This window comes from Lithobates pipiens, unplaced genomic scaffold (assembly GCF_037356315.1).
Source record: "Lithobates pipiens isolate NorthernLeopardFrog02 unplaced genomic scaffold, aLitPip1_a1.2 Scaffold_16, whole genome shotgun sequence".
NCBI lineage: Eukaryota > Metazoa > Chordata > Amphibia > Anura > Ranidae > Lithobates > Lithobates pipiens.
In genome coordinates this window covers 545,764,721-545,792,621 of record NW_027507748.1, presented here as the reverse complement: position 1 = coordinate 545,792,621, position 27,901 = coordinate 545,764,721, and the positions used below count along the sequence as shown (strand labels likewise).

General features: G+C 42.0%; 1 protein-coding gene across 1 annotated transcript in view; it reads right to left on the bottom strand.

The window, feature by feature from the left end:
- Positions 1-27,901, bottom strand: part of KCNH3 (potassium voltage-gated channel subfamily H member 3) — a 144,428-nt gene that overhangs the window by 40,285 nt on the left and 76,242 nt on the right. Inside the window, exons 9-10 of the mRNA XM_077483355.1 lie at positions 21,035-21,304; positions 4,495-4,694 (exon numbers count right to left, since the gene is read on the bottom strand). Of these exons, the coding sequence (XP_077339481.1) occupies positions 4,495-4,694; positions 21,035-21,304 (470 nt within the window). The remainder of the gene's footprint in view (positions 1-4,494; positions 4,695-21,034; positions 21,305-27,901) is intronic.

Here is a 27,901-nt window from a genome sequence, read left to right as displayed (position 1 = left end):
CCACTCCACCTTTCATCACGCCAAGCTCACGTTTTTCTGCAAAAAGGCAGGCTTCTGTGGGCCTAATGTTCAAGCGTAAAAAAATGATGACCCCGGATAACCCTCTTGCCCAACGGTTGATGGCTGGCTTGTCAGAACTGATAGCCCGCCAACTACTGCCATATAAACTGGTGGACTCGGAGGCCTTTCGAAAATTTGTGGCCATTGGAACACCACAATGGAAGGTCCCAGGAAGGAAGTATTTCTCACAGAAGGGCATCCCAGAGCTATATGGCCATGTTCAGCAGCAAGTGAATGTATCTCTGGCACACAGTGTCGGTGCCAAGATACATCTGACCACAGACACGTGGTCTAGCAAACACGGGCAGGGAAGATATATCACTTTTACTGCCCACTGGGTGAACCTTCTGACGGCCGTCAAGCATGTAACCCATGGCACCCGTGTAGATTTGGTTTTACCGCCAGGGATTGCATGCAGGCCTGGCTCTTCTTCTCCTCCTCCTCCTACTCCATCCTCCTCCCTCTCCTCCTCGGCTGACTCCTCCTTTTCCGCTGATAGCGTCTCTTCTGCTGCGCCGCCCAAAGCTCCCCAGAACCTATTGGACATGCCAGGTGAGACGTTGCCATGCCGTGCTGCGTCTGTTGTGCCTGGAAGTCAAGAGCCACACTGGCCGGACACTCCTTTCAGCTTTGCGTTCACAGGCAGATCAGTGGCTAACACCGCTCAATTTGACAGTTGGTAAAGTGGTGTGTGACAACGGTGCCAATCTGCTTAGCGCATTGAAACAGGGAAAAATTACGCACGTGCCATGCATGGCACACGTCTTAAACTTGGTCGTGCAGCGATTCGTTGTCAAATACCCTGAGGTCCAGGACATCTTGCGGCAGGCAAGGAAAATCTCGGCCCATTTCAGAAGATCTTACACGGCCATGGCTCGCCTTGCTGACATTCAGCGGCGACACAATCTGCCGGTCAGACGTCTTATTTGCGATTGCCCGACGCGATGGAACTCAACCTTCTATATGCTTGATAGGCTGCTCCAGCAGAAACGTGCAGTTAATGTCTACCTGTATGAACTCTGCAGCAGAACAGGTTCTGGGAGCTGGGTTTTTTTTCACCACGCCAGTGGCTGCTAATGCGCGACACATGCAGACTTCTGCGGCCATTTGAGGAGATCACCAAACTGGTCAGTCGCAGCCATGGCGCCATCAGTGACATGGTACCTTATGCCTTCTTTATGGAGCGTGCATTGCGTCGTGTCATTGATCAAGCTGTGGAGGAGCAGGAGCGGGAAGATGAGGAAGTCACAATGCTGGATGAATTCCCAGGGGGGGCTACTCTATCTGAGACAAGTGAACAACAGGATTCTGAAGAGGAGTCAGAGGAGGATGGTGCCGGGGCGGATGAGGAGGAGCAAGAAGAGCATGCTTTAAACCTTTCTGGGATCCCTGTTGTTGTGCGTGGATGGGGAGAGGAGAATGAAGAGGACGACATTATCCTGGATGATGAGCAGGAGCCAGGCCACCACACCGCTTCCAGTTTAGTGTAAATGGGGGCCTTCATGCTCCAGTTTTTTTAATAGGGACCCCCGTATAAAAAGCATAAGGGTCAAGGACCAGTACTGGGTGGCAACGTACTTAGACCCCCGGTACAAACACAAAATGGCAGAAATGTTACCGCCGTCACAGAGGGCTGTCAGAATGGAGCACTTCCAGGCCTTGCTTCAAGAAATGCTGCATTCTGCTTTTGCGTGCGCTGGCAGAGGAGCAATTCCCACTCCCAGAGAAGGAGTTGCGGGTACCAATCCAACAGCGCCTGCAAAAAGAGGCCGGTTTGAAGATGTGTTGGTGACTTCGGATATGAGTTCATTCTTTCAGCCGACCCATCGACAGGTGTCATCCGGATCCAGCATCAGGGAACGCCTAGACCGCCAGGTGTCCGACTACATCAGGTTAACGGCCGATGTGGACGCTCTGAGGAGTGATGAACCCCTGGACTACTGGGTGGGCAGGCTTGACCTTTGGCCAGAGCTTGCCCAATTTGCAATCAAACTGTTGGCTTGCCCCTCATCCAGTGTCCTGTCCGAAAGGACGTTCAGCGCAGCAGGGGGGATCGTGACCGATAAGCGTACTCGCCTAGCTCACGACAGTGTTAACTACCTCACATTTCTAAAAATGAATGAGGCATGGATCTCGGAGGAATTCAACACATGTGACCAGTAGACCATGTATATGTCTATAAGCAATTTTTTTAATCGAGCACACAGACCTTCTTTCTTCATTTGGCTCACTTCCTTGTCCAAAAAAAGCACACCGCACTATATGCCCGTACCCTCCTGTTTGAAGAGGTTGAGCGGTGTCATATTTCTACCGGGGCTGCTTATTATGAGGGGCTCCCACCATCCCTGTGCTGTGCTGACTTCCTCCTGGGGCTGTACCTCTGCTGTGCATATTATGAGGGGCTCCCACCATCCCTGTGCTATGTTCATTATGAGGGGCTCCCACCATCCCTGTGCTGTGCTGACTTCCTCCTGGGGCTGCTTATTATGAGGGGCTCCCACCATCCCTGTGCTATGCTGACATCCTCCTGGGGCTGCTTATTATGAGGGGCTCCCACCATCCCTGTGCTGTGCTGACTTCCTCCTGGGGCTGTACCTCTGCTGTGCATATTATGAGGGGCTCCCACCATCCCCGTGCTATGCTTATTATGAGGGGCTCCCACCATCCCTGTGCTATGCTGACATCCTCCTGGGGCTGCTTATTATGAGGGGCTCCCACCATCCCTGTGCTGTGCTGACTTCCTCCTGGGGCTGTACCTCTGCTGTGCATATTATGAGGGGCTCCCACCATCCCCGTGCTATGCTCATTATGAGGGGCTCCCACCATCCCTGTGCTATGCTCATTATGAGGGGCTCCCACCATCCCTGTGCTATGCTGACTTCCTCCTGGGGCTGCTTACGGTGCAGGTGTCAGTGCTGTATATCACGGTGCTGGTGTCAGTGCTGTATATCACGGTGCTGGTTGTGAGTGCTTTATGTCACGCTGCTGATGTCAGTGCTCTCTATCACGGTGCTGGTGTCAGTGCTGTATATCACAGTGCTGGTGTTAGTGCTTTATGTCACGCTGCTGATGTCAGTGCTCTCTATCACGGTGCTGGTGTCAGATCACTCTATCACGGTGCAGGTGTCATTGCTGTATGTCACGCTGCTGATGTCAGTGCTCTCTATCACGGTGCTGCTGTCAGTGCTGTATATCACGGCGCTGGTGTTAGTGCTTTATGTCACGCTGCTGATGTCAGTGCTCTCTATGACGGTGCTGGTGTCAGATCACTCTATCATGGTGCAGGTGTCATTGCTGTATGTCACGCTGCTGATGTCAGTGCTCTCTATTACGGTGCAGGTGTCATTGCTGTATGTCACGCTGCTGGTGATCATCTCCTTCACCCTCTTCTTTGCCTACCCTGACCTTCCCTCTCCTCCACTGCCTTCATGCGCTCCACAGTCCTGAATTGTCACAACAATTTCACATATAAAAAAAGAATGCTTGTAGTTGTCGATCCCAGATTCACCTCATACATGTGTTATGTCATTGGCCATGTGGTGGGACTATGTTTGCACAGCTAGTAATTATTTTGTGGCTGCAAATTTGACCTGTAGGTTTGCAAAGTTCGCCTCCCATTGAAGTCAATGGGGCCCGCCATGAACGTTACGGTTCGCGAACTATTGGCCGCGTTCGCGAAACGTCCCGTCGGAAGTTCGTCCATCACTACTGGTGAATGTTAGAGACCTTACGCTCCGCCACTTTCCGTTTGAAGAGGACTCATTCACTTGTGTAAATTTGCTGAACTCCAGGCAAAAGAACTTTCATTTAAATATATTGCCTACAAAGGATATAAATCCACTTTGTGTGCACCACATGCCTTTGCAAACCTAGGTATTACCTTGTAAAATTAGTGGTGATGTCACTGTGCTGCACACAGCCTTTGCAGAAAGTGGAGCTGTGAGAGAAACCCAGCAGATCCACCACCACAGGCTGCATGCAGAAAACTAGCTGGGGGCAGATGCAAGACCAATCGCTCTGTACAAGGGATTTACGGTATGTAAATACACATGCCTCTTGAATTTAGACAAAGTTTGTTTATACTGAAGTTTAGCTCTAGGTTTGGGCTACTGAGGTCTGCAATCAATGGGATTTTTACAACAGAGTGTCCAAGGAATCCCTGGAACTCCAGTTGCTGGTTATATGTGAAAATGCTAAATATTCATATGCAGTTGACCCCCCAAAAAAAAATATATATATATATTTTTTATTCTAGACCATAATATCTGATAAATACAAATATATATGAAACTACTTTGTATTCCATGCAACTCAGCCTGCCTTTACTGTACACACGTATTCATGCAAAGTCAGAGAAGTAGTGGTGTTGCCATACATTTTAATGTGAGTGAGTGAAACCTGACAGATTCTAAATACATACAAAGCTTTTGTTACCTCATTAGTGTCAATGCCATTGTTTATTGCCCACGTGGTCTGAACATATTCTAACATGCGCTGTTTTAGAGGCTTGGGGATGCCATGGATACGGATATAATCTCGAAGATCCCGAGTACGGCTGTGATACAAAAAGCGCCTTGCATACAAGCGCTGGATGATAGCTGTTACATTTCCAAACACCAGAGCGTGCATCAGGGCTAGAAAACAGAGTAATACATAGACAACATGGTTATTCACTAAACAAATAGCCATTTACAAAAACACCAGGTAATTAACAATTTATACATTTAGTACAGGATAAAGAGTGAAACCTGGTTGGATGCTTTAGGTTGCCCCATTGATGCTTAGTTTTTTTTTTTTGTGTACATTTTTGTTTATTAACAGTTTACAACACATAAAATACAGTGCAACGTGTACCAAAATCCCCCCCCCCCCCCCACTCCCTCCCCTCCTACTCCCTCCTACTCCCTCCCTTAACCCTGGTGCAGCCTTCCAACCGTTAGTAAATCACAGTCCATACTCTTAACTGTACAAAAAGCCTCATGTTACCCTGTAGTCAATGGTGCATTCAATCATCACACAGTCTGATAGCTATGTAGTCGGGATTTCATCACCCCTTTGCCCCGTGCATAAAGTAATTATTAAAGCTCCCCCCCATCACAGTACATCAATTCAAAGTGTCCTTGGCATCCAGCCAACACTGCCATACTTTCTCAAATTTTTTAGGACAACCCCTACTTAAGTATGTTGCTTTATAAAAAGGTAGTGCTTTATTAATTATGCCTTTCCAGTAAGACAATGTGGGGGGTTCAGGTTTTTTCCAACACAATAATATTGCTTTGCGTGCATAAAACAGAGAAAGAGAGATCATAGTTCTTTGTGCCCTTCGGGGGCGTCAATTCCTCCACCAGGCTGAACATGCAGATTGCAACTGTAGCAGGAATCTGCACCGAAAGCACTGTCTTTATAGTGCGTTACCCCTTTCCAGAACTCCTGTATCGGCTGGCAGTGCCACAATACGTGGTCAAAATCAGTATGGCTATCTGTGCAACGCCAACATACTGCTGAGCTCGTGGCATATATCCCAGCTATCCTTGCAGGGGTATAGTACACCCTGTGTAATAGTTTAAATTGAATGAGCTTGTCTCTGGCCCACACCAAAGTCTGGAACGGGTGATCCCACATATCATCCCAATCCTCCCCCCCAAAATCTGTAACTAAGGCACTCCACTTGTCCCTACATTTGTTAAGCATTTTTGGTCTTTCTAGAAACAATTCTTTGTAAACTGTTGAGAGTGGTTTTGGCAAGTCCTCCGCCCTTAGCATGTTCTCCAAAGGAGATGCCCCTAGCTCTAGTGTGTCAGAACCAAACTGGGTAGTGAAAGCGTGTCTCAACTGGATGTATCGAAAGAGATACCAATTAGGAAGATCGTATTTATCTTTAAGTTGGTCAAACGTGAGCAATTTTATTCCCCCCACTATATGCTTCAGTTGTTTAATGCCAACCCGGGCCCATATCACTGGATCGGGGATTGCACCAAAGTGTGGTAGTCTGGGGTTGAACCAAAGAGGGGTGTCCTGAGACTAGCTCCCCACTTCAGTTTTCATCAAAATCTGTGCCTTGTCCCATACGCGTATTGTGACACGCATTGAGGCAAAGATGAGGAGGCTTGAGGTCCCCTGTATACTAAGTAAGATAGACTCTCATACGAACCCAGAAGAGCTGCCTCTAGTACCTTTGCCGAAGCCCCATCATCCCTTGTCAGCCAGCGTCGAGCTATCACCATTTGTCCCGCTATAAAGTATTTGAAGAGATCTGGCAATGCTAGTCCACACTGACCCCAGGGCTCCTGCAGAGTACGGAGACCAATTCTGGGGTGCGCAGCGGCCCATAAGAAGTAGCTAAACAGGGTATGAATCTCTTAAAAAATGAACATGGGATCCAGATTGGAGCTTAGTTACCAAAAAAAACAAAAAAACACAGTCACTATAGAACTATAATCATGGGTACACTGAACTATACTATCATATATGGGGGGTTATTTATCCACTTTGCACTGCAAATCTAAGAGGGAGATCTGAAATGAGGGGAAGCTCTGCTGATTTTATCATCCAATCATGTGCAAGCTAAAATGCTGTTTTTTATTTTCCTTGCATGTCGCCCCCGGATCTACAGTGACTTTACTTCCAAATGCACTTGCAGTGCAAAGTGGATTTTCCTTTAGTAAATAACCCCCTTAAGCCCCATACACACTATCAGATTTTCTGTTTATTGTTTCCGTCACATTTACCAAAACCATATAATATGAGGTCAAACCTTAGGCGTTTCAATTTGTATGCAATCAGGCAGGCCCTTCTACTACATGGTTTTGGTAAATCTGAAGGAAAAAATCAGCAGAAAATCTGATAGTGTGTATGGGGCTTTAATGTTAAATTGAAACGATCATTGGCTCTTGGCAATATTTGGGTTATGATCCCCACTATGTACTTTACACACATATGATCATGCCCTAACCGTAAAGTGTTCCTGTAACCAGATAATGCACACTAAAGTATTTGCATATTTTAAACATGCTTAAAAGAGACCCCCCACTAACTTATAAAAACTGATAACAGCATTGAAAGCTATATTTAAAAACAAGAAATGTAGATTCCTATTGCTTTTGTGTTTCCTGTAGCCTCCTTGGCCTGTTCCCTGTTCACATGAAATACCCACACCGCCATTTAAAAAAAAAACCTATAATTGGCTGGCTTTTTCCTCATTTTATGCCAGCCCACCAATGATGCCCGCATGTGTTTTTTTGCAAGCACCAATAACCAATGCCAGATGAACCTTACAGGATCTGAATAATAAGCTAATGAGCAAAATTTCCCTGGAAGTCACTGGTGACTAGGGATGAACAGAACACACCAGGGTTTGGTGTGAGGTGGGTTCACAGAATAGGACAAAAGATGCCAAATACAAACACCGCTGAATGGTAATTAACAGTGATGGCCATTTTATAAGCCAATAGACAAGGGATTGTTAAATAAATTGCATCAGGGGCTAAGCCCTGCCAAGTGGAATATGTACCAAAGCAAAAAAAAAAAAACTTGGCAGGAGCAGAGATTTAATAATTTCCTTAATGTCAACACTAAAAATGCTAAATTTCTTTAAAAAAAAACTTGCATGGGGGGATCCCCTTAACCTGCTGGAGAAATGGCCCATTGTATACTACACCCGTTCAAATTGCCAGCAAAATGAGGGCTTTGAACATGGGGGAGTACCATGCCAGGAGGGACACCCCTGGCAAAGCAGCTTGTCCCCATGTTGAAGGGCCAGGGTTGTGAGGGTCTGCAGCCAGGGTGTTTATCATAGGCCAACACAGATTTTGGTGCCTTAAATGTTAGACCTGTTCCTGGGTATATTTGACCCGCTGACTCCAAAAATGTCAAATCTTTCCCTATCACCTCTAGATTTTGAGATACAACAAGAATGTCATATACCACTCTTCATTCTAGTCGCCTGTCAAAAATCAGGATATTTTAATGTAGTGTTTTATTTAATCTCTTTGTAGCATAACAGAAACACAAATGTAGCCATAACCTCTACAGTGCTTGATCTGCAAAAATGAAAGGCTATGAGTGGCAATATACACACACTTCCTATACGATCATAACTATAATACACTTAAAGTGTTACTAAACCCAGGACCTTGCATTCACTATATATGGTCTCCCACAGTACACAGAACATGGAAATGCAATTATTTTAGTAAATATAAACTTCTAAATACTTTTTCTCATCAGCAGTATTCTGACTTCTATCAGTGCCTGGTTAAAGCTTGAAGCTGGATTCACACCAGTCCGATGCGAATTCCAGCTTCGTTCTCTGTGCAAAGAGAAAAAGCAGCTGTTCAGCACTTCCTCTCCATTGTAGCTGCGGATCATCTGAGCAGGGAGAGGGGGAGGTGTAGTGAGGAGGGGGAGAGAATGCCTGTTCACAACGGAACGCATCTGCGAATCAGATGAGTTCCCATTACAGGGATCCTCAAACTACGGCCTTCCAGCTGTTGAGAAACTACACATCCCATGAGGCATTGTAAAACTCTGACATTCACAGATATGACTAGGTATTATGGGAATTGTAGTTCCTGAACAACTGGAGGGCCATAGTTTGAAGACCCATGCAATAGAAGAATATGTGCCTGCAATTTGCACCGCACTGCCTAGAAAACACACACTTTTTTTGGGCAATGCACATATGTTAACCAGGCCAATTGAAAGTAACAGATTTGAAAATGCTCTGCGAATTGGATGCAGGGTAAGCCATATCCAATTCGCATAGGTGTGAACCCAGCCTAAAGGAGAAGTTTTCATTCTCCTCTGACTGTCCTATTAGGATGCAGGACCACTGACCCTCTGTCTGAATAGTGCTGATTGGCCCTGTACTGATCACATGCACCCATCCGAGAAAGAAAAAAAACTCTCTAGCAATACAAACCAAACTGAGCATGTGCAGCCTGATTTCAGTAACTCTGTCTTATCCGCGCATGTTTTGGGGCAATGCAAGAAGGGGAGGATCAGAGAAGACAGGATCAAACAACCTTTTTACACAATGCACAGGAGTAACCCCTTAGGTTCCACAGTGAGTATAACAAGCATGCTTTACATATTCTTTTGTTATAAATTGGCTTATATTTTATGTGTTTTCTCTTTCAACTGTCTCTGTCCAGGGCTGTCTCCTCTCACGATCTCCTGCGCTATGCGGGCCCTTTCTGATGCCCACCCGGCGCACATATGCCATCCATGTTTTGGCAGAGGATGGCAGTCATTGTCATCCCGGGCGGCTCTCTGGCCAGACAGCGATCTATCCTCCCCCTGGTTGCTAAGCAATCGCGGTGGAAAAGGTCGCATTGCCGAGGCTCCGCCCGTATGTGCATCGGAGTAGTTGGTGTAGTTTATGGCTTTTTCGGCGCAATCCAATGTACAGAAGAAAGCTCTTCTCGGTTGCGCATGCGCAGTACAAGCGGTTGGAGTTTTTGACAGGCTGGAGATTATGAAAGATCACCGGGTCGCACCGCACTCCCGGGGGGCAGGTGGAATGTACGCCAGTCCAGCATGGAGATGCACGCCGCCATTTGGCATGCCCCTGTATTGCTATGAGGGGGCTATATAAGGAGCCTGCCTAGCACCACACCATATACCACTCTTACACCATCCTATGGGCTCACTAAAACTATTCACTAATTCTGCTGGTGAGTAATCTTGGGATACTTTTCATTGCTTACCCATACTGCGTCTATAGTTGGTATTTTCATGCAGACTCTTGGCATACTTTGGCCAAGAACATTTGTATGTACACCTTAACCTCTTTGCTCCTTTCTCTTGTTTTGGAAAAGGACCTATTAGGAACTTTCCTCATTAGGTGCTTATATTTGGCCCCAGTACATGCTCTTTAGCAACGAGATATATATCTACGTACCTTCTGTGGAATTGTGAAATTCTGAACTTTGCTATAATTCTTTGCTTCAACATTAGTTTTATATAAAAGTGATAAAGTCCTTCAAACTACTAGGAGTAGACCAGAGGGATCAATGTGTGGGTGAAAAATACAAATAGATGATGTGTTCACAAGTGCTGCAAAATCTGTGTTCACAACAACACCAGATTAGTGGAAAAGTATATAAATAATTTTGCGCAAAAGTGAAATAAATAAAATTAACATCAAACAGTGATGAGTATAAGGAAAATATGTAACAACTAAATAAAAAGCACAGAGGGGCCAATGTGCAAAGATAGATGAGGGATATATCAATCCTGTACTTCTACGTGTTAGAGTAAATGTGGGTGATGTCAATCAAAGTTCGTCTATGAACAACTTATGAACTTTACCATAAATTTTACCATCAATTTATTTTAATAATTTATTTGAATTATTTTTAACATTTACTGTCATTTGGAACATCATTGTATTTATTCATATTTATTCTACTCCTGGGATAGGCTCACTTAGTACACACCAATTTTTTCACTTTTATGTATTTATTTATTTAATTAGGTATTTATTTCATTTTTAATATTCATTTTTAGACACTTTTATCTGGATATTTAATTTATTTAATTAATAAAAAAAAATTCTTGCATATTAGGCACGGGTACACTTTGGTCAACTTTGATTGACATCACCCACATTTACTCTAACACGTAGAGGATTGATATATCCCTCATCTATCTTTGCACATTGGCCCCTCTGTGCATTTTATCTAGTTGTTACATATTTTCCTTATACACATCACTGTTAGATGTTAATTTTATTTATTTCACTTTTGCGCGAAATTATTTATATACTTTTCCATTCATTTTATATACTTACCTATATAGGGAGGTGGTACACACACACATATATATAATATATATATATATATATATATATATCGCAATTGTAGAGGTAAGATGCACTGAACGATCCTTGAAGTGCAAGCAATCTAGTCCTTGCCACGGACAGATATGTGGAAACAACCAGGGCCGTCTTTAATATTGATTGGACCCTGGGCAAAACTTTTAGACGAGGAGGAGACAGGGAATTAGACGAGGAGGAGACAGGGAATTGATTTTAAAAAAAAATAGAAGTTTATTGGATCGATCGTTTGGACACGCTTCAGCCGAAAGGGTTAAACACAGATTTTGACCTGTACCTGTTTTTTTAACGAGTGCATGTCAAAATAAATAGTATATGTTAAGATGTTGCTGATATCTATGGTGGTTAATTGATTGCTTTTTTTACTGACTTATGATTGTGATCGAGCATTCGATCGATTAATAATGTATTCTTTTTACTCTAGTGAGAAATCAGATGTACCCATGACCTATAAAATCGCTCCGATACCACTTGAAAGTGATTGATACTAGGATTAAGAAATATAGAGTTAAATGTGGCTTATTTGATTCCAGCTGAATCTATTACTGTGATTAAGGAGTCTGTAAATCTGATAAATGTTATGTGAAGTGTGTTATCAGTTGCAGACATGAGATTGTGAGAAAGGGCGCTAGCTTCATAGCCCGAAACGTCGACTGCCAGTTGTACTTGGTACTTTTTGATATTTCTATCTGATGTAATCCTTTTTGGAAATAAAAGAATTTTGTGCAGCAATCCGCATCGTTGTTTCTATATATATATATATATATATATATATATATATATATATATATATATATATATATATTAGGGCTGTTACTGATTAAAATGTTGACGTTCGATTAATCGATTCTTTTTTTTTATTGATTAATCGACTAATTTCGATTAATTATAACGCACATACAGATCCAACTACTTTTAGCTGATCTCCTTGCATTGCAACTCTGCATTAGTCAGAGGTAAATGTGGTATACACTATATACAATCACCCGACACTAGTTAGTTTCCACAATTCATGACTTAACTTCACAGTTCACACAAACACGTTTTAAATTCAAACTGTAGAAGTGACATAAGTAATTTTTTTTTATTAAACTTTAAGAAAAACATAGAAAGTTAGTTTAACTTTAATTATAAAACCTATCTAGTATATTAACTGTCAGTCATTTTATAGTAGGCAAGTAGGCATCACTTTAGCCAGTCACACAGACATACCAGAATGTTTACATTTTGTTGTTTTTTTTTTTACAACAATGTTAAAAACGGAGGTTATCAAATTTACCTACACTTAGCTCACTGAATGATCCCAGTTAACCACATCCGTATTTACCATCACTGACCAGGCTGTCTGGTGACGTCACGGACATTGACGTCACCGGACTCCTCCTCCCTTCCCTTTGTTAGCAGACGGAGGCACTTGGGGAAGGGGGAGGAGTCTGGTGACATCGATGTCCGTGACGTCATTGGATCTCCAACGGAACATCCTGAAGACCCGGAAGCCGGCGGAGAGGTGAGTACGGATCAAAAGAATTTTAATCGATCAAAAAAATTAACGAATAATCGAGGAGTTAATCTTTAATTTTTCCAGCCCTAAAATGTATATATATATATATATTTACTATTGGCATTTCTAAACCGCACAGACTCAATTTATTCGACTGGTTGTCTGGTTCGGCCGTCTTCTGTACCTCTATAAATTTTAGGTACCATTACTTATCCTTGATATGTTAGGCTATTTACTGTGAGCAAAGCTGGTAGTATTCAACATATATAATCCACCTTGACTATACATATATTCTCATTTAACAGCCATTTACTATTTAACAGCCAGATCAGACACAATCAAACAATCCCCTTGCCATACATCACGTCTTGCTGGGTGCATTTCGGGTAACGGTGGGGGGGTTTGACAGGTGAGCAGCCCCTGAATGGATTGTGCTGTTTAAAATTAGCTGTGGCTGTTATGTTTTTTTGCTCTTGATCGTCAATATGTAAGTCTGTCTTGTTACAACTACCACAATAAGGAATTGTTCCTATGCATATGCTTATATGATGTACACTGTATTTTATAAATGTTATTTGTATTGTAGTGTGAATGTTTTCATCTACTAATACACCCCTGAAAAGGGAATCAATTCTGAAACGCGTTGGATGTGGTTCCAGGACTCCATCTTTGCATCACGGTGGTCCAGAACCTTCAGCAGCACACAGTCACCATTGTGCTGTTGACTTCTAATCCATACAGCCACTCTTTGCTTTGCTTGTTACATGTCAATTATATGTTTTTATCATTTTTAATAATAGATTTTTCTATTTTTCTACAATTTTCCTACATTTAGTATTTCTTGGCATTGTTATACAATGACCAGGGCCTTTAAAGTCCTGCAACATTTGACAATATAGTGTATATAGCAGCATTAAAAATACCACTACTATATTAGATGTTTGGAACCCGCCAAATGGGCTAAAAGTCCGGTGTTTGGAAAAACGTCCAATCAAAATCTGAACCTGCGTATGGACTGAACCTTGAACTCATCCCTACTGGTGACTTTGCCTTCCCAGGGGCTAATGGCTAATCGCAAATTTCTTTTATGATGTTAATGGACATACATGCAGTGCATCATGCCCTATGAATTTTTGCATTTGGCGGGTTCTGTTTAAAAACAAGTCCTCATCTGTCTATGTAGAACGTATCTAAAAACCTTAATATAATTTTTCTATGAAACAATATCCTGGCAGCCTGTCAGTCCTAATGTAAACCCACAACAGATGTTTCTAAGCTGTTAGAAACTAACGGAAAGCCTTGTCATAGACTGGACACAGGATGCACTCTAATTAACTAGGTAACCTTGTCTTAGCACCACCTGTATTATTTTTTCTTGTGAAGGTTACATAGACATAAAAGACACAAAGAAAATGAACCCTGTATAAAGATCAATGAAATATCAAATATCAATTTAATGAATGGGGACTCAAGACTCCAAACCAAGTTGAAGGCAAAAGCAGAGAAAAAACACCCTTGCTGAAAAGCACAAAGCTTCAGGTGTTTTTTTCCAAAAAATATTGAAACGAGAAAAACAATTATACCAACTTTAAATATATCAAAACATTTTATTTAGTTGACTATACACTGAAAAACTGTTTGACCCCCTGGGACATTTAAAACAATTAAAAAACAGAAAAAAAGCCATTAACCATGATACCCTAAGAATCAAAGTGTGGATACGGACTCCACAGATAAAAAAAACTGGTCTATGTAACCACACTCCAAACCATTCTCCAAATATAAATCACTAAAGTAGACCTATAAGTTAAATACATGGAATACTCACTGTATATACTTTGGAATAATATAATACATTATTACTCTGAGAGGTAAAAGAAGAGCATATATAATATATGAATAATAATTTGGATCTAGACCTCCTATTTGGCAGAGACAGCTAAATTTAAATAAAAATAAAGGTTATCATGCTCCCATGTAAGTCGAATTTATACATTGTTAAAAAAATTAAAACAAGGTCCATCATATCAACCAGAGACACAACTTTTAGGTATGTAATATCGTAGATTTGACCTGAAAGATTTAAGCACTTGGAGTGTAAGGTCAATCCTTAAGGGTATACTAAGCAGATGTTATAGTGGTGTGCTCAAAGTGCTAATCCATCAATATAAACTGTGGCAGCCCGTCCATGGATTCCAATGACGGCTCTAATAGGCTTAAAAAAGGGTAGGCTCACCTAGTTGTGTGACAAAAGTGAATGGATATTTGCTATTGTCACACTGATTCTCCTCCCAGCCAATCAGGAAACGGGTCGCAAGGCCCGTTTCCCAATTGGCCAAAAGGAGAAGCGATCTTATTGGCCAAGGAGGTGGTGGGAGGAGACGCATGGCCGGACAAGAAGCAGGAGAAGCCCGACCCACCAGCCGCCACAGTGACTCCAGGGATGGCTCACCCACAGCGACTCAGCCATCCAGCATCCAGCACTCCCTGGCTTGGACAGGGGAGGGAGGAGGAGGGGAGATCGGAGTCATCCCGGGCAGGACATCGGCCTCCTAAGGTAAGGAGACTGTCTGTCTCCCACCCGCCCTCAAATTAGCACCAACCGCCACAGAACTGTATCCAAGCAGGACCTAAAAAAGTAATTGCCCATTGGGGCCAAATTATCTTCTGATAATACGAGGCTACAGATTACAATGGATAATGAAAAGGTAGTGGCAGAGTTGTAATAGGGGTGAGTTAAAGCAATAATCCAAAGAGTTCAGTACAGATGTCACATAGCAGGGCCCCCATGACCCACATCTTAAACTGTTAAATGTGTAGTATAGCCACATCAGACTCCAGAGTTTGATTGCCACAACAGAACAAAGTCCATTCCTTGTATACTGTTATGTATTTATGAAACTGCAACAATGATTGACTGCCTGATATACAAGTGTCTTAAGATATTGATTGTGGTTCAATATACTTATATGCTGATTTAGCTATTAAAAGTAGGAGCAAAGCACTCCAGGTAAAGTAAACATGCTCCCTTGCAGTAGGCCTGTACTGCAAGGGTTAAATGCTCATTTAAATATGGGGGACTTGAAAAAACAGTTTTACTTTCCTGAATCCTGACATTCTGCTCCAGTAGGCGCCTCTCCTTATAGACTGGTCCCGGCAGCCACTCCTAACCTGCACTCTGGAGGTCTATGTTCCTCTGACGTCATCAACTCTATTGTAGATCCCATAGCCCTGCACTAGACATGAGGACGCTAAGGAACAGTACACCACTGGAGAATAGGGGAGCGTTGTCTGCAGGGGGAGCAGAGGAACAGGAAAATAAGCTGCTTTTCCTGTCCAGAATGAGAACCCTTTCATTGTGGGCAAGGTAGGTTTTTACTTTCCCCAGAGTTGGGCTTCAAGCACCTGGTACTGCAGTACTCATCACTTATCTTTAACCCTTTGTGGGGTTCTTTCCAGGATATCACCTGCATGAAAAATTACATAGTAGAGAAATTTACAATTGTAGCTTGTTTCACGTAGACTATTGTTATTTTTGTATGTTTGTACTCCTTGAAGATACCGGATCTACATTTATATATATGCAGCAGGCTGTGCACAGATCTCACTTATTTATTTAGTATAATATGCGTATGTATTTTAAAATTCTTGAGCTATTAGTTTGTAGCTAAAAAGAAAAATTGAGATCTTAGATCTTTTAGGCCCCTTTCACACTGAGGTGCTTTGCCGGCGCTAAAGTGCTAAAAATAGCACCTGCAAAGTGCCCTGAAAGAGCCGCTCAGTGCACTCCAATGTGAAAGCCCTAAGGGCTTTCACACTGGAGTGGTCCGCTTGCAGGACAGTTAAAAAAGTCCTGCAAGCCGTATCTTTGGAGCACTGTAGGAGCAGTGTATTTACCGCTCCTAAAGCAACCCTTCCCATTGAAAACAATGGGGCAGCACTCCAAACCTGCCTGCAAAGCGCTGCTGCAGCGTTGCTTTGTGGGCGGTTTTAACCCTTTTTCGCCAATCAGCGCCGCTAAAACTACGGTAAAGCGCCGCTAAATATAGAACACTGAGCGCCCCAGTGTGAAAGGGGCCTCAAATAGGTATAATATTGATTAGTCCTATAATCAGTGGGAAATTAAAAAAATATATATATATTAGAGGTATTTCTTTGTAATAGTCCCCTTTCAAAAATATTAGTTTCTGTTTCAATAATTTTTATTTAAGTTTAACAAGTAGCTAACATGTTATCGTTCTGCCCATGCAGGGGCTAGCATTTTCAGTTATCACAAGGGTTAGCTTACAAAGAAAGCCAAGAAGAGGCAATGTTAATATGAAGGAAAAAAGGAGAGCTAACATGGCAGCAGAACATAGGCTTGTTTCATAAAGTCATCAGGGCCGAGGGGTCCTGAGGAGGTGCCCTAAAACAATGGGGTGTCCCCTGGGCCTGCCATTACCCATGCAGTGGTTTCACATACAGCCTATACAGATCTGAAAGGAGAAGCAGATTGCAAATCAGGAGAAAGTTAAGCAGAAAGGAGGCACTAAAGAAAGAGAGAATGTGCACTTGGAAGGTAGGGGGCAAGGGAAAGGCGAAGGGAAGCAAAAGAAGAAGGGCCAGAGGGTTAAAGGCAGAGAGAAGGGGGAAAGTTAAAGGCTTGGGAGCATCTGGACTGTCCATCATAGGCGGAAAAGCATATGATAGCCTTAATTCCCAAACTTTAAGGAACTTAGTATGGGAGTCATTGCAGATGCTAGACATATGTTCATTAAGCATCAATGCAGTCATGAGGTCTCCCACCCGCTGGAAGGGGACAGAGGTTTTTTTTTCCAGGCTTAGGCAATTATTCTTTTGGTTGACAAAAATGGGTAGGTAGCAAACTTCCGCTGAGGCAAGTAAGCCCGGAATTGGACATTGCAGTAAGGTAAACTTTGCTTCTTTTGGTATGGGGGTGGAACAAAGTAAATAGGACAAATACATGGGACCAGAAAAAAATTTGTCTAGGGCATGTCCACCATATATGTACTACATCAGCCTGATGTCCACAGCCCCGGAAACAGCAGTCACTGTAGGACAGAATGGCATGGGTAATGCAGGTAGGGACCGAATACCAACATAAAAGCACCTTATATTCCCCCTCCAAGGGGGCCACAGAGGACCAGGCCCCGCTCCAGTCTATCTCAGTCCAAAAATATTAGTTTCATTGATATTTATTGTAATTCTTGAAAGTGTAATACTTATAGCACATCATGCCAAGGGGTCATTTTTTTTCTTATTATAGCAATTAAAAGCTGATGGGGGTTTTACCCTTTGCCTACTCTGCTCAAAAAATATAAATTCTGCTCTAGGGAAAATGTTGTCTGGACAACAAAAACTGGAAATTTCTCCTACGAAGCTCTACAGGGATTCTAATCCCTTCCTTCTCTATCCAAACTGAAAAAAAAATTGCTGAGTATACACTTTCAATTTAAATGGATTGCTGAGTATGGGTCAACTATGCAGTTGTTTGTAAATCTTTTTCTTGAGTACTAAAAATCTGTAGCTAGGATTGCATAATATCAGCAGTGTACAGTTTGTGTTTTCAGCTTTAATTATTCCGTTGCTGCACACAGTTGACACTTTTCTTGGTAGAGCGGTGTGTTGCTAAGAAGCTGCTAGGAATATGTATGGAGAACTTTTTTAGTTTCAAGCTTCTGCTGCAGCTATTAATACCCTGACTAGGAGACCCTTCACCAGCCAGCATATGCACATACATACACCCACACATGATGCATATACTGTCTCCATAGAAATATCCCACACATGCATAGATCAGGAATCTGCCTTCCTCTGCTTACTAATTAAAAATAATTTAAGAAAGTGTAAATTAAGTAAGTGGTATAAAGTACTGTAATACAAAAGAAACACTGAAGTAAAAAGATAGGTAAAGATATCTAAACAGTTAGGATGACATTCATCTGATACTATCTGAGCAGGATCTGATTTTACCTGGGTATGTACTGTATGTGTAGAGTAGATTTACTAACAGATACATTTGTTACATCAAATTCAGACAAAACATAGGGCAGCAATGGATAGTTTTATCAGATCTCCCTTGTGTTTCACTGTACACAGAACGTTTATCAGGTATCATTAGCATACCTCCCAAATGTCCCTGATTTTGAGGGACTGTCCCTGATTTGGAGCAATGTCCCTCTGTCACTCATTCCCCCTCATTTGTCCCTCATTTTGGTTTGATCTATATAGTTGTATATAAAATTAACTTTTTATCTTTCAAAAAGTGTTTCCCAGTGCTAAACCGTTCATCTAATTTCTAAATTGCTGCATTTGTACATTTTAAAGGCCAGTATAAAGGAATAATAGCGGTTTAAAAAAAAGCCCTTGTGGATTAAAATAACTTTTTTTTGGTTAATTCTCCTTTAAGGGGGTGTGACAGGGGGCGTGTCCTATGCCTACATACATTTGCCAGTAGGTGTCCCTCATTCCCATCTCAAAATGTTTGGAGGTATGCATTAGGGATCATGCAGGGAGGGTGATGATGAACTGTGCTTCCTTCCTCCAGACCTCAATGGCCACCGGCCACTTCACCCAAAGCCAAGGAAGAACTGAACTAGGTGTACAGTCATAAGTATAACCACTAGTGATTAGAGGATGGGCTACCAACAACGATCATTACTCCTCCATTTGTTTTAGAGAATTGGAATGGCCTTCTTTCTAACTTGGCATTTGCCATTCCAAAGTTTTGTGTGATACGCAAGTTCCAAAGGCCTGCTCAAAGGCTCTGTACATAAGTTATTCTTTTATCTCCAATACAGATGATGTCAAAGCATAAAAACAATTGCTCCTCATGGTGTAAGTTTGGTCAAATACAGAAAAAAGACAGATGGGCCTTATGTGCTAGATCTACTTGAAGCTCCAGTCCCTCATTATTTACTGTGACTGGTTAGTCTTCAGATGATTCTTGCTGTAAAAACAGGTAATCAGGAAATTTTCTATCCACAAAAATATTTATATTGGACAGCAATACAAGTAACAGTGGCAAAATTGTAAGATTAGCACAGTAACCATCTCTGCAGTTCTTACTTTAATTTTACACTTCCAATAAATAGATAAGTAACAGCTCATCAGCTATTTTTACAACTTCACAAGTTATGTTTCTCATATTCACGGCAAGTCATTTCAGAGAATGCATCAATTTAAACCCCTTAACACCATCCGTACGCACATATGCAACCTCGGCTTTAAGGGGCTATACCGGGTTGATTCCTGCATCTCGGTACAGTTTTTTAGAGCAGCGGTTGACTCTTCAGGCATGACAACCGATGTGGCTAAAAGTCGCCCCCCCCCCCCCCCCTCCAGCCGCCTTCCTACACTCTTCCCGGGCCTCCTGTCCCACCGGGAGACCCGAGCCACAATTTGGCACTTCCTCCGGCTAGAGTGAGACTGGAAGGCAGCCGGCAATGGCTTTATTCCAGTCTCCTATATGTAAACACTGAAGCGACGTCACAACGTCACAACGTCACTTCCGATTTACTCGGCTGCTCATGGCGGCGATTAAAAAAAAGGACAGTATTCAGAATCACCGTTTTTGCCGATCTGAATATTTTGAAGTTCGAAAGGAGGGATTTGGTGTCTTTTAGTCCCCCGATCCCTCCATAAAGAGTACCTGTCACCACCCATTACTGTCACAAGGGGTGTTTACATTCCTTGTGACAGCAAAAAAAGTGATCAAATTTTTTTTTCTTTCTAAAGAGACAATGTGAAAAAAAAAAAAAATGTATTCATTTATTTTAAGCGCCCTTGTCCCCGCGAGCTTGTGCAGCAAAGAAAATGCACACGTAAGTTGCGCTCACAAACGGTGTTCAAATCACACATGTGAGGTATCGTTGCGATCATCAGTGTGAGAGCAATAATTCTAGTACTAGAACTTCTCTGCAACTCTAACTTGATAACCGCAAAAAAAATTTTAAAGCGTCGCCTATGGAGATTTTTAGGTACCGTAGTTTGTCGCCATTCCATAACTGTGTGCAAACAAAGCACGACATGTTAGGTATCTATTTACTTGGCATAACAGCTTTCACATTATACAAAACAATTGGACTAACTTTACTGTTTAGTTTTTTTTTTAATTCATGAAAGTGTATTTTTTCACAAAAAATTGCGTTTGAAAGACCACTGCCCAAATACACTATGACATAAAATATTGCAATGATCGCCATTTTATTCTCTAGAGTCTCTGCTAAAAATATATATAATGTTTGGGGGTTCTAAGTAATTTTCTTGCAACAAATACGGATTTTAACTTGTACGCAACAAATGTCAGAAATAGACTTAGGCATGAAAGGGTTAAAAGGGTACAGTAATTGCATTATGCATTATTATACATTATGCACATTTTATAATTATATATATTTATATATATAATTATATATAATTATAAGTTGATCAGCAGCTGCATTCACCCAGATGAAGCTTCTCTTCACATACCCTAATAGCCACTGGTTCTGGCTGTCAGAATAAAATAACTGCAGAGAGTTGTCCATCCATGTTGTATAACATGGATGGAGGAATCAGATTTGTTTTTGTTCAGCTCTCAAGCTAATGTATTGAGTGTACATATATGTAATTTTGTTCTATGTGATAACACATACCTCCAATCAACATGATACAGATGGAGAAGATCTTCTCAGTGTCCGTATTAGCAGAAACATTCCCAAACCCAACACTGGTTAGACTGCTGAGTGCGAAGTACAAGGATGTGATGTATGAACTCCTGGGAGATGGTCCTCCTAGTAACACAAGAGCAGTCTCATTTAAAGTGTCTTCACTGTCATTGTTTGGAAGTGACAAGTGCCTGCTGATATTTCTTTTCCCCATGTAGTAAGGGGTTTCCAAACGCCGGGCCAGCTCTTGAAGCCAACCTGCAAAAAAAGCATTGCATTCATGGGATTGTGGCATTCCTCATCTTACAACTGGTATGATCTCCTCCACATTTAGCACACTTTGTATTTCTTAAGCTTAAGTGTAGAGATGGGCCCAATGTTTGAGTCGAATGTAAGATAGACTCGAACATCGGGTGTTTTGGTTGTTCGCCGAATACCGAACATTAAGGGAGGTTCGTGGCAAATTCGACTGCCACGGAATGCCCCATAATGCACTGTGAGATCGCAGTGCATTGAAATCTGATAATTGGCTGAAGTATGCACCTGACCTGCTTGCTTTGGCCAATCAGAGCACGTTCTGCGGTGAGAGCCATGATTGGCCAAAGGCAGGGTGCTTTTAGCCAATAATGGGTCAAGTCTACGCCCCACACTTTATAAGGTTGCTCACATGGTGGCCGTATATAGTGTTAAGATTGAGAGAATATTAGCTAGAGGCAGGTTAGTTAGTAGCGTGCAGGCAGTTTAATATAAATATACGTATATATATATATATATATATATATATATATATATATATATATATATATATACTGCCTGCACTGTATATATATATTCTACACTGACTACACTGTATGTATGTGTATATATATATATATATATATATATATATATATATATATACAGTGCCTTGCGAAAGTATTCGGCCCCCTTGAACTTTTCAACCTTTTGCCACATTTCAGGCTTCAAACATAAACATATAAAATTTTTATTTTTTGTGAAGAATCACCAACAAGTGGGACACAATTGTGAAGTGGAACGAAATCTATTGGATTTTTGAAACTTTTTTAACTAATAAAAAAATGAAAAGTGGGGCGTGCAAAATTATTCGGCCCCCTTGCGTTAATACTTTGTAGAGCCACCTTTTGCTGCGATTACAGCTGCAAGTCGCTTGGGGTATGTCTCTATCAGTTTTGCACATCGAGAGACTGAAATTCTTGCCCATTCTTCCTTGCAAAACAGCTCGAGCTCAGTGAGGTTGGATGGAGAGCGTTTGTGAACAGCAGTTTTCAGCTCTTTCCACAGATTCTCGATTGGATTCAGGTCTGGACTTTGACTTGGCCATTCTAACACCTGGATACGTTTATTTGTGAACCATTCCTTTGTAGATTTTGCTGTATGTTTGGGATCATTGTCTTGTTGGAAGATAAATCTCCGTCCCAGTTTCAGGTCTTTTGCAGACTCCAACAGGTTTTCATCCAGAATGGTCCTGTATTTGGCTGCATCCATCTTCCTCTCAATTGTAACCATCTTCCCTGTCCCTGCTGAAGAAAAGCAGGCCCAAACCATGATGCTGCCACCACCATGTTTGACAGTGGGGATGGTGTGTTGAGGGTGATGAGCTGTGTTGCTTTTACGCCAAACATATCGTTTTGCATTGTGGGCAAAAAGTTTGATTTTGGTTTCATCTGACCAGAGCACCTTCTTCCACATGTTTGGTGTGTCTCACAGGTGGCTTGTGGCAAACTTTAGACGAGACTTTTTATGGATATCTTTGAGAAATGGCTTTCTTCTTGCCACTCTTCCATAAAGGCCAGATTTGTGTAGTGTACGACTGATTGTTGTCCTATGGACATACTCTCCCACCTCAGCTGTAGTTCTCTGCAGTTCATCCAGAGTGATCATGGGCCTCTTGGCTGCATCTCTGATCAGTCTTCTCCTTGTCTGAGCTGAAAGTTTAGAGGGACGGCCAGGTCTTGGTAGATTTGCAGTGGTCTGATACTCCTTCCATTTCAAAATGATCGCATGCACAGTGCTCCTTGGGATGTTTAAAGCTTGGGAAATCTTTTTGTATCCAAATCCGGCTTTAAACTTCTCCACAACAGTATTACAGACCTGCCTGGTGTGTTCCTTGGTCTTCATGATGCTCTCTGCGCTTTCAACAGAACCCTGAGGTGCATTTATACAGAGACTTGATTACACACAGGTGGATTCTATTTATCACCATCAGTCATTTAGGACAACATTGGATCATTCAGAGATCCTCGCTGAACTTCTGGAGTGACTTTGCTGCACTGAAAGTAAAGGGGCCGAATAATTTTGCACGCACCACTTTTCAGTTTTTTATTTGCTAAAAAAGTTTAAATTATCCAATAGATTTCGTTCCACTTCACAATTGTGTCCCACTTGTTGGTGATTCTTCACAAAAAAATAAAATTTTATATCTTTATGTTTGAAGCCTGAAATGTGGCTAAAGGTTGAAAAGTTCAAGGGGGCCGAATACTTTCGCAAGGCACTATATATATATATATATATACATATACACACACACACACACACACACACATACTCTGCAGTCATTGTAGACTATATATACAGTGCAGGCAGTCTAGTACAGTATCTCACAAAGGTGAGTACACCCCTCACATTTTTGTAAATATTTTATTATACCTTCTCATGTGACAACACTGAAGAAATGACACTTTTCTACAATGTAAAGTAGTGAGTGTACAGCTTGTATAACAAAGTATATAAAGTAAATAACAAACTCAACACACAGCCATTAATGTCTAAACCACCAGCAACAAAAGTGAGTACACCCCTAAGTGAAAATGTCCAAATTAGGCTCAAAGTGTTAATATTATGTGTGGCCACCATTATTTTCCAGCGCTGTCTTAACCCACTTGGGCACGGAGTTCACCAAAGCTTCAGAGGTTGCCACTGGAGTCCTCTTTCACTCCTCCATGACAACATCACAGAGCTGGTAGATGTTAGAGACCTTCTGCTCCTCCACCTTCCATTTGAGGATGCCCCACAGATGCTCAACAGGGTTTAGTTCTGGAGACATGCTTGGCCAGTCCATCACCTTTACCCTCAGCTTCTTTAGCAAGGCAGTGGTTGTCTTGAAGGTGTGTTTGGAGTCCTTATCATGTTGAAATACTGCCCTGCGAACCAGTCTCCGAAGGGAGGGTATCATATTCGGCTTCAGTATGTCACAGTACATGTTGGCATTCATGGTTCCCTCAATGAACTATAGCTCCTCAGTGCAGCACTAATGCAGCCCCAGACCAGGACCCTCCCACCACCATGCTTGACTGTAGGCAAGACACACTTGTCTTTCTACTCCTCACTGGTTGTCGACACATGCTTGACACCATCTGAACCAAATAAGTTTATCCAGTAACCCATGTCTTTAGTCTGCTGGTCTTCAGCAAACTGTGGGCTTTCTTGTGCATTATCTTTAGAAGAGGCTTCCTTCTGGGATGACAGCCAGGCAGACCAAATAGATGCAGCCTGTGGCGTATGGTCTGAGCACTGACAGGCTGACCCCCCCACCCCTTCAACCTCTGCAGCAATGCTGTCAGCACTCATACATCTATTTGCCAAAGACAACCTCTGGATATGATGCTGAGCACATGCAATCAACTTCTTTGGTCGACCATGGCGAGGCCTGTTCTGAGTGGAATCTGTCCTGTTAAACCACTTTATGGTCTTGGCCACGGTGATGCAGCTCAGTTTCAGGGTCTTGGCAATCTTCTTATAGCCTAAGCCATCTTTATGTAGAGTAACATTATATTTTTTCAGATCCTCAGAGAGTTCTTTGTCATGAGGTGCCATGTTGAACTTCCAGTGACCAGTATGAGACAGTGATAACACCAAATTTAACATACCTACTTCCCTACTCCCCTACTCCCCATTCACACCTGAGACCTTGTAACACGCAAAATTGCTAATTGGGCCCAATTTGGAAATTTTCACTTAGGGGTGTACTCACTTTTGTTGCCAGCTGTTTAGACATTATTCACTGTGTGCTGAGTTATTTTGAGGGGACAGCAAATTTACACTGTTATACAAGCTGTACACTCACTACTTTACATTGTAGCAAAGTGTCATTGTAAATGTGAGGGATATATATATATATATATATATATATATATATATATACATACACACACACACACACACACACACACACACACTGCAGGCAGTATATATATGTGTATATATATATATCATTATTTATACAGTGCAGTCAGTGTAGAATATACTGTATACACAGTGCAGTCAGTATACAGTATATAATACAGTGTATTGAAGTGGTTAAGGGGAACCCTATGACAGAATTAAGAAAAAAATGGCATGGGTTCCCCCCAGTCCATACCAGGCCCTTCGGGAATGGTATGGATATTAAGAGGAACTCCCCCCAAAATTCATACCAGATCCTTATCTGAGCATACAACCTGAAGGACAGGATGGGGGGGGCGAGCAAGCACTCCTGGACCATACCAGGCCACGTGCCCTCAACATGAGGGGGTGGTTTGGGGTCTCCCCAAAGCACAACCCTTGGCCGGTGGTTGTGGGGGTCTGCGGGCAGGGGGCTTATCAGAATCTGGAAGCCCGCTTTAACAAGGGGCCCCCAGATCCTGCCCCCCATGTGAATGGATATGGGGTACCCCTACCAATTCAACAAAAAAGCATTTGACATTTCATTTATTAAAAAAGAAAAAAAAAGTGTCCTGCGATTTCCATTCATCTTCAATCACGCAGACCAACGCACACAAAAAAGAAACAAAAAACACTGAAAATACTCCGTGATGTAACCAGGTGACCCCGCCCCTTCTGATATCATGTGCCATCAGAAGAGTGCAAGGTCATCTGGTTATGTCAGCGGGTGGCCATGCCCTTGCCTATATAACAGCTGTCACAGCAAAAAGACAGCAGTTGGTGGGACGCCCCCCATGGAGGCGGAGTATTTATTTATTTATTTTTCTATTTTTCGGGTCCATCGGTCAGCATGATTGAACATGGATGGACGTCGTGAGACATTTTTGTCTTTTTTAATAAAGGAATTGTCAAAAACTGTCTTTTGTGGTTTTTACTTTTTGACACTTTTTTGGTGAATGGGTAGAGGTATTCACATGGGGGGGCGGGATCTGGGGGGCACCTTGTTAAAGGCTCCTTCCAGATTCTGATAAGCCCCCTGTCTGCATAATTTGCATATCAGCCTTTAAAATGAGCACTTTCGATTTTTCTTGTTCGTGCCCCATAGACTTTGTTTTTGCCTGTTCTGGGAACCCGGGGGGGGGGGGGGGGGGAGGCATCCCTACTTAAGTGAAAGCAGTACCTCCTACAAAAAAACAGAAGGGTGCCAAAAAACCACCAATGCATTTCTTATAGGTGATTAAAGACAACTCTACAACTCTGGCATGCAATCAATATTTATTTGGATATCAAATAAATAGGTGCTGTTATGCAATGTCACTTTAAAAAAAAACTTCTACTTTCCCCCATATGATGAGGAAATTATAGTTATTGGGAATCCAAATAAATCAGATGCTCAATTGTTTAAATACATGTCTCCCTGGTTAAAACAATATCTACCCATTGAATTTAAATCTAACATTTTAAAGTGGTTCTAAACCCTTACAACACACTTTGACCTACAGGTAAGCCTAGATTAAGGCTTACCTGTAGGTCCAAGAAATATCTCCTAAACCTATATGGTTTAGGAGATATTTGCCGAAAGATAGGCACCGCTGTCTACGGCGCATCAAAAATTCAATAAACATTATTGGACTGAAAACAGAAGGAAAAGAAGGGAAGATGGGGTCACATGAGGTTCTGATCTGCAAACAAATCCAAGTACAACTAATGTTTTAAAGGTCTTTGGAAAGTAGGCGATGGTCCTATTTACCAATGTAAGCACAGGTTATGAGCTATGTAAGTAGTCTTGTGGAAATAAAATATGAAAATGAACTGCGTGTAATGGGGAATAGTAATGCAAACTTTATAAAAAAGAGGCAAGCTGGTTTAGTGAATTGCAAGTACCGTAACTGTTCTGAGTTTGGATATTATGGACGTTCTGAGTTTTGGGTCATTCATACGTGTCCATTTTCCTGCATTAAAATGCATAATTTAACTACATGAAAATGCATTTCAGGTAGAAATTCCATTAGGCTAAATCCATATAGGACCCTGTCCTATGTATTGTTAGAATCTGGTAAACAGTAGTAAAGTTATAGGTGTATCATTTAGAGGAAGAAGTGTTTCTGAGAATTGCCAGTTATCAAAGATCTTATAGTTGTGTTGCATTTAAGGGCTCAAATGTTTTGGGCATAGAAAAGTAGGAAGATAGGGGACAGAGGACTGCAATTTGGGATTTTTAGAAATACACATAGTGGTGGTCTCAGCTGCATTATAAAAAGTCAGCTGTGTTATTTGTACTAATGCCCATTTCTACAAATTGGGAACTCCCTTTGTTTTATGAAATATGGAGTAGAGCAAAGAATTCTCTCATTGTTTCCAAATAAAAGCTACTATTTTGTTGTACTGTTTTTAATATAATATACAAGATGTTTGGAAATTAGATTTTTATAGCTTATTCCTGTAGCACCTTCTAGGTAGGTATGTGCTAGAGTGAGGATTTTTGGTTAGGTTTAGGAAAATTAAGGCAGGCCTGACTGGTAGCCAGGCATGTTTGTTTTGATTTGGTATGGGCTGGGAGTGGCTCAGGTTAGCAGCTGGTGACTCACAGGGAGCATCACTGAGACCTCCCACTTCTTTCTAGAAGATTCTAGAAAGAGAGGAGGAGAGGAGAGGTGGAGCTGCCTGGGGTATTCTGATGAGCTCTGACCAATC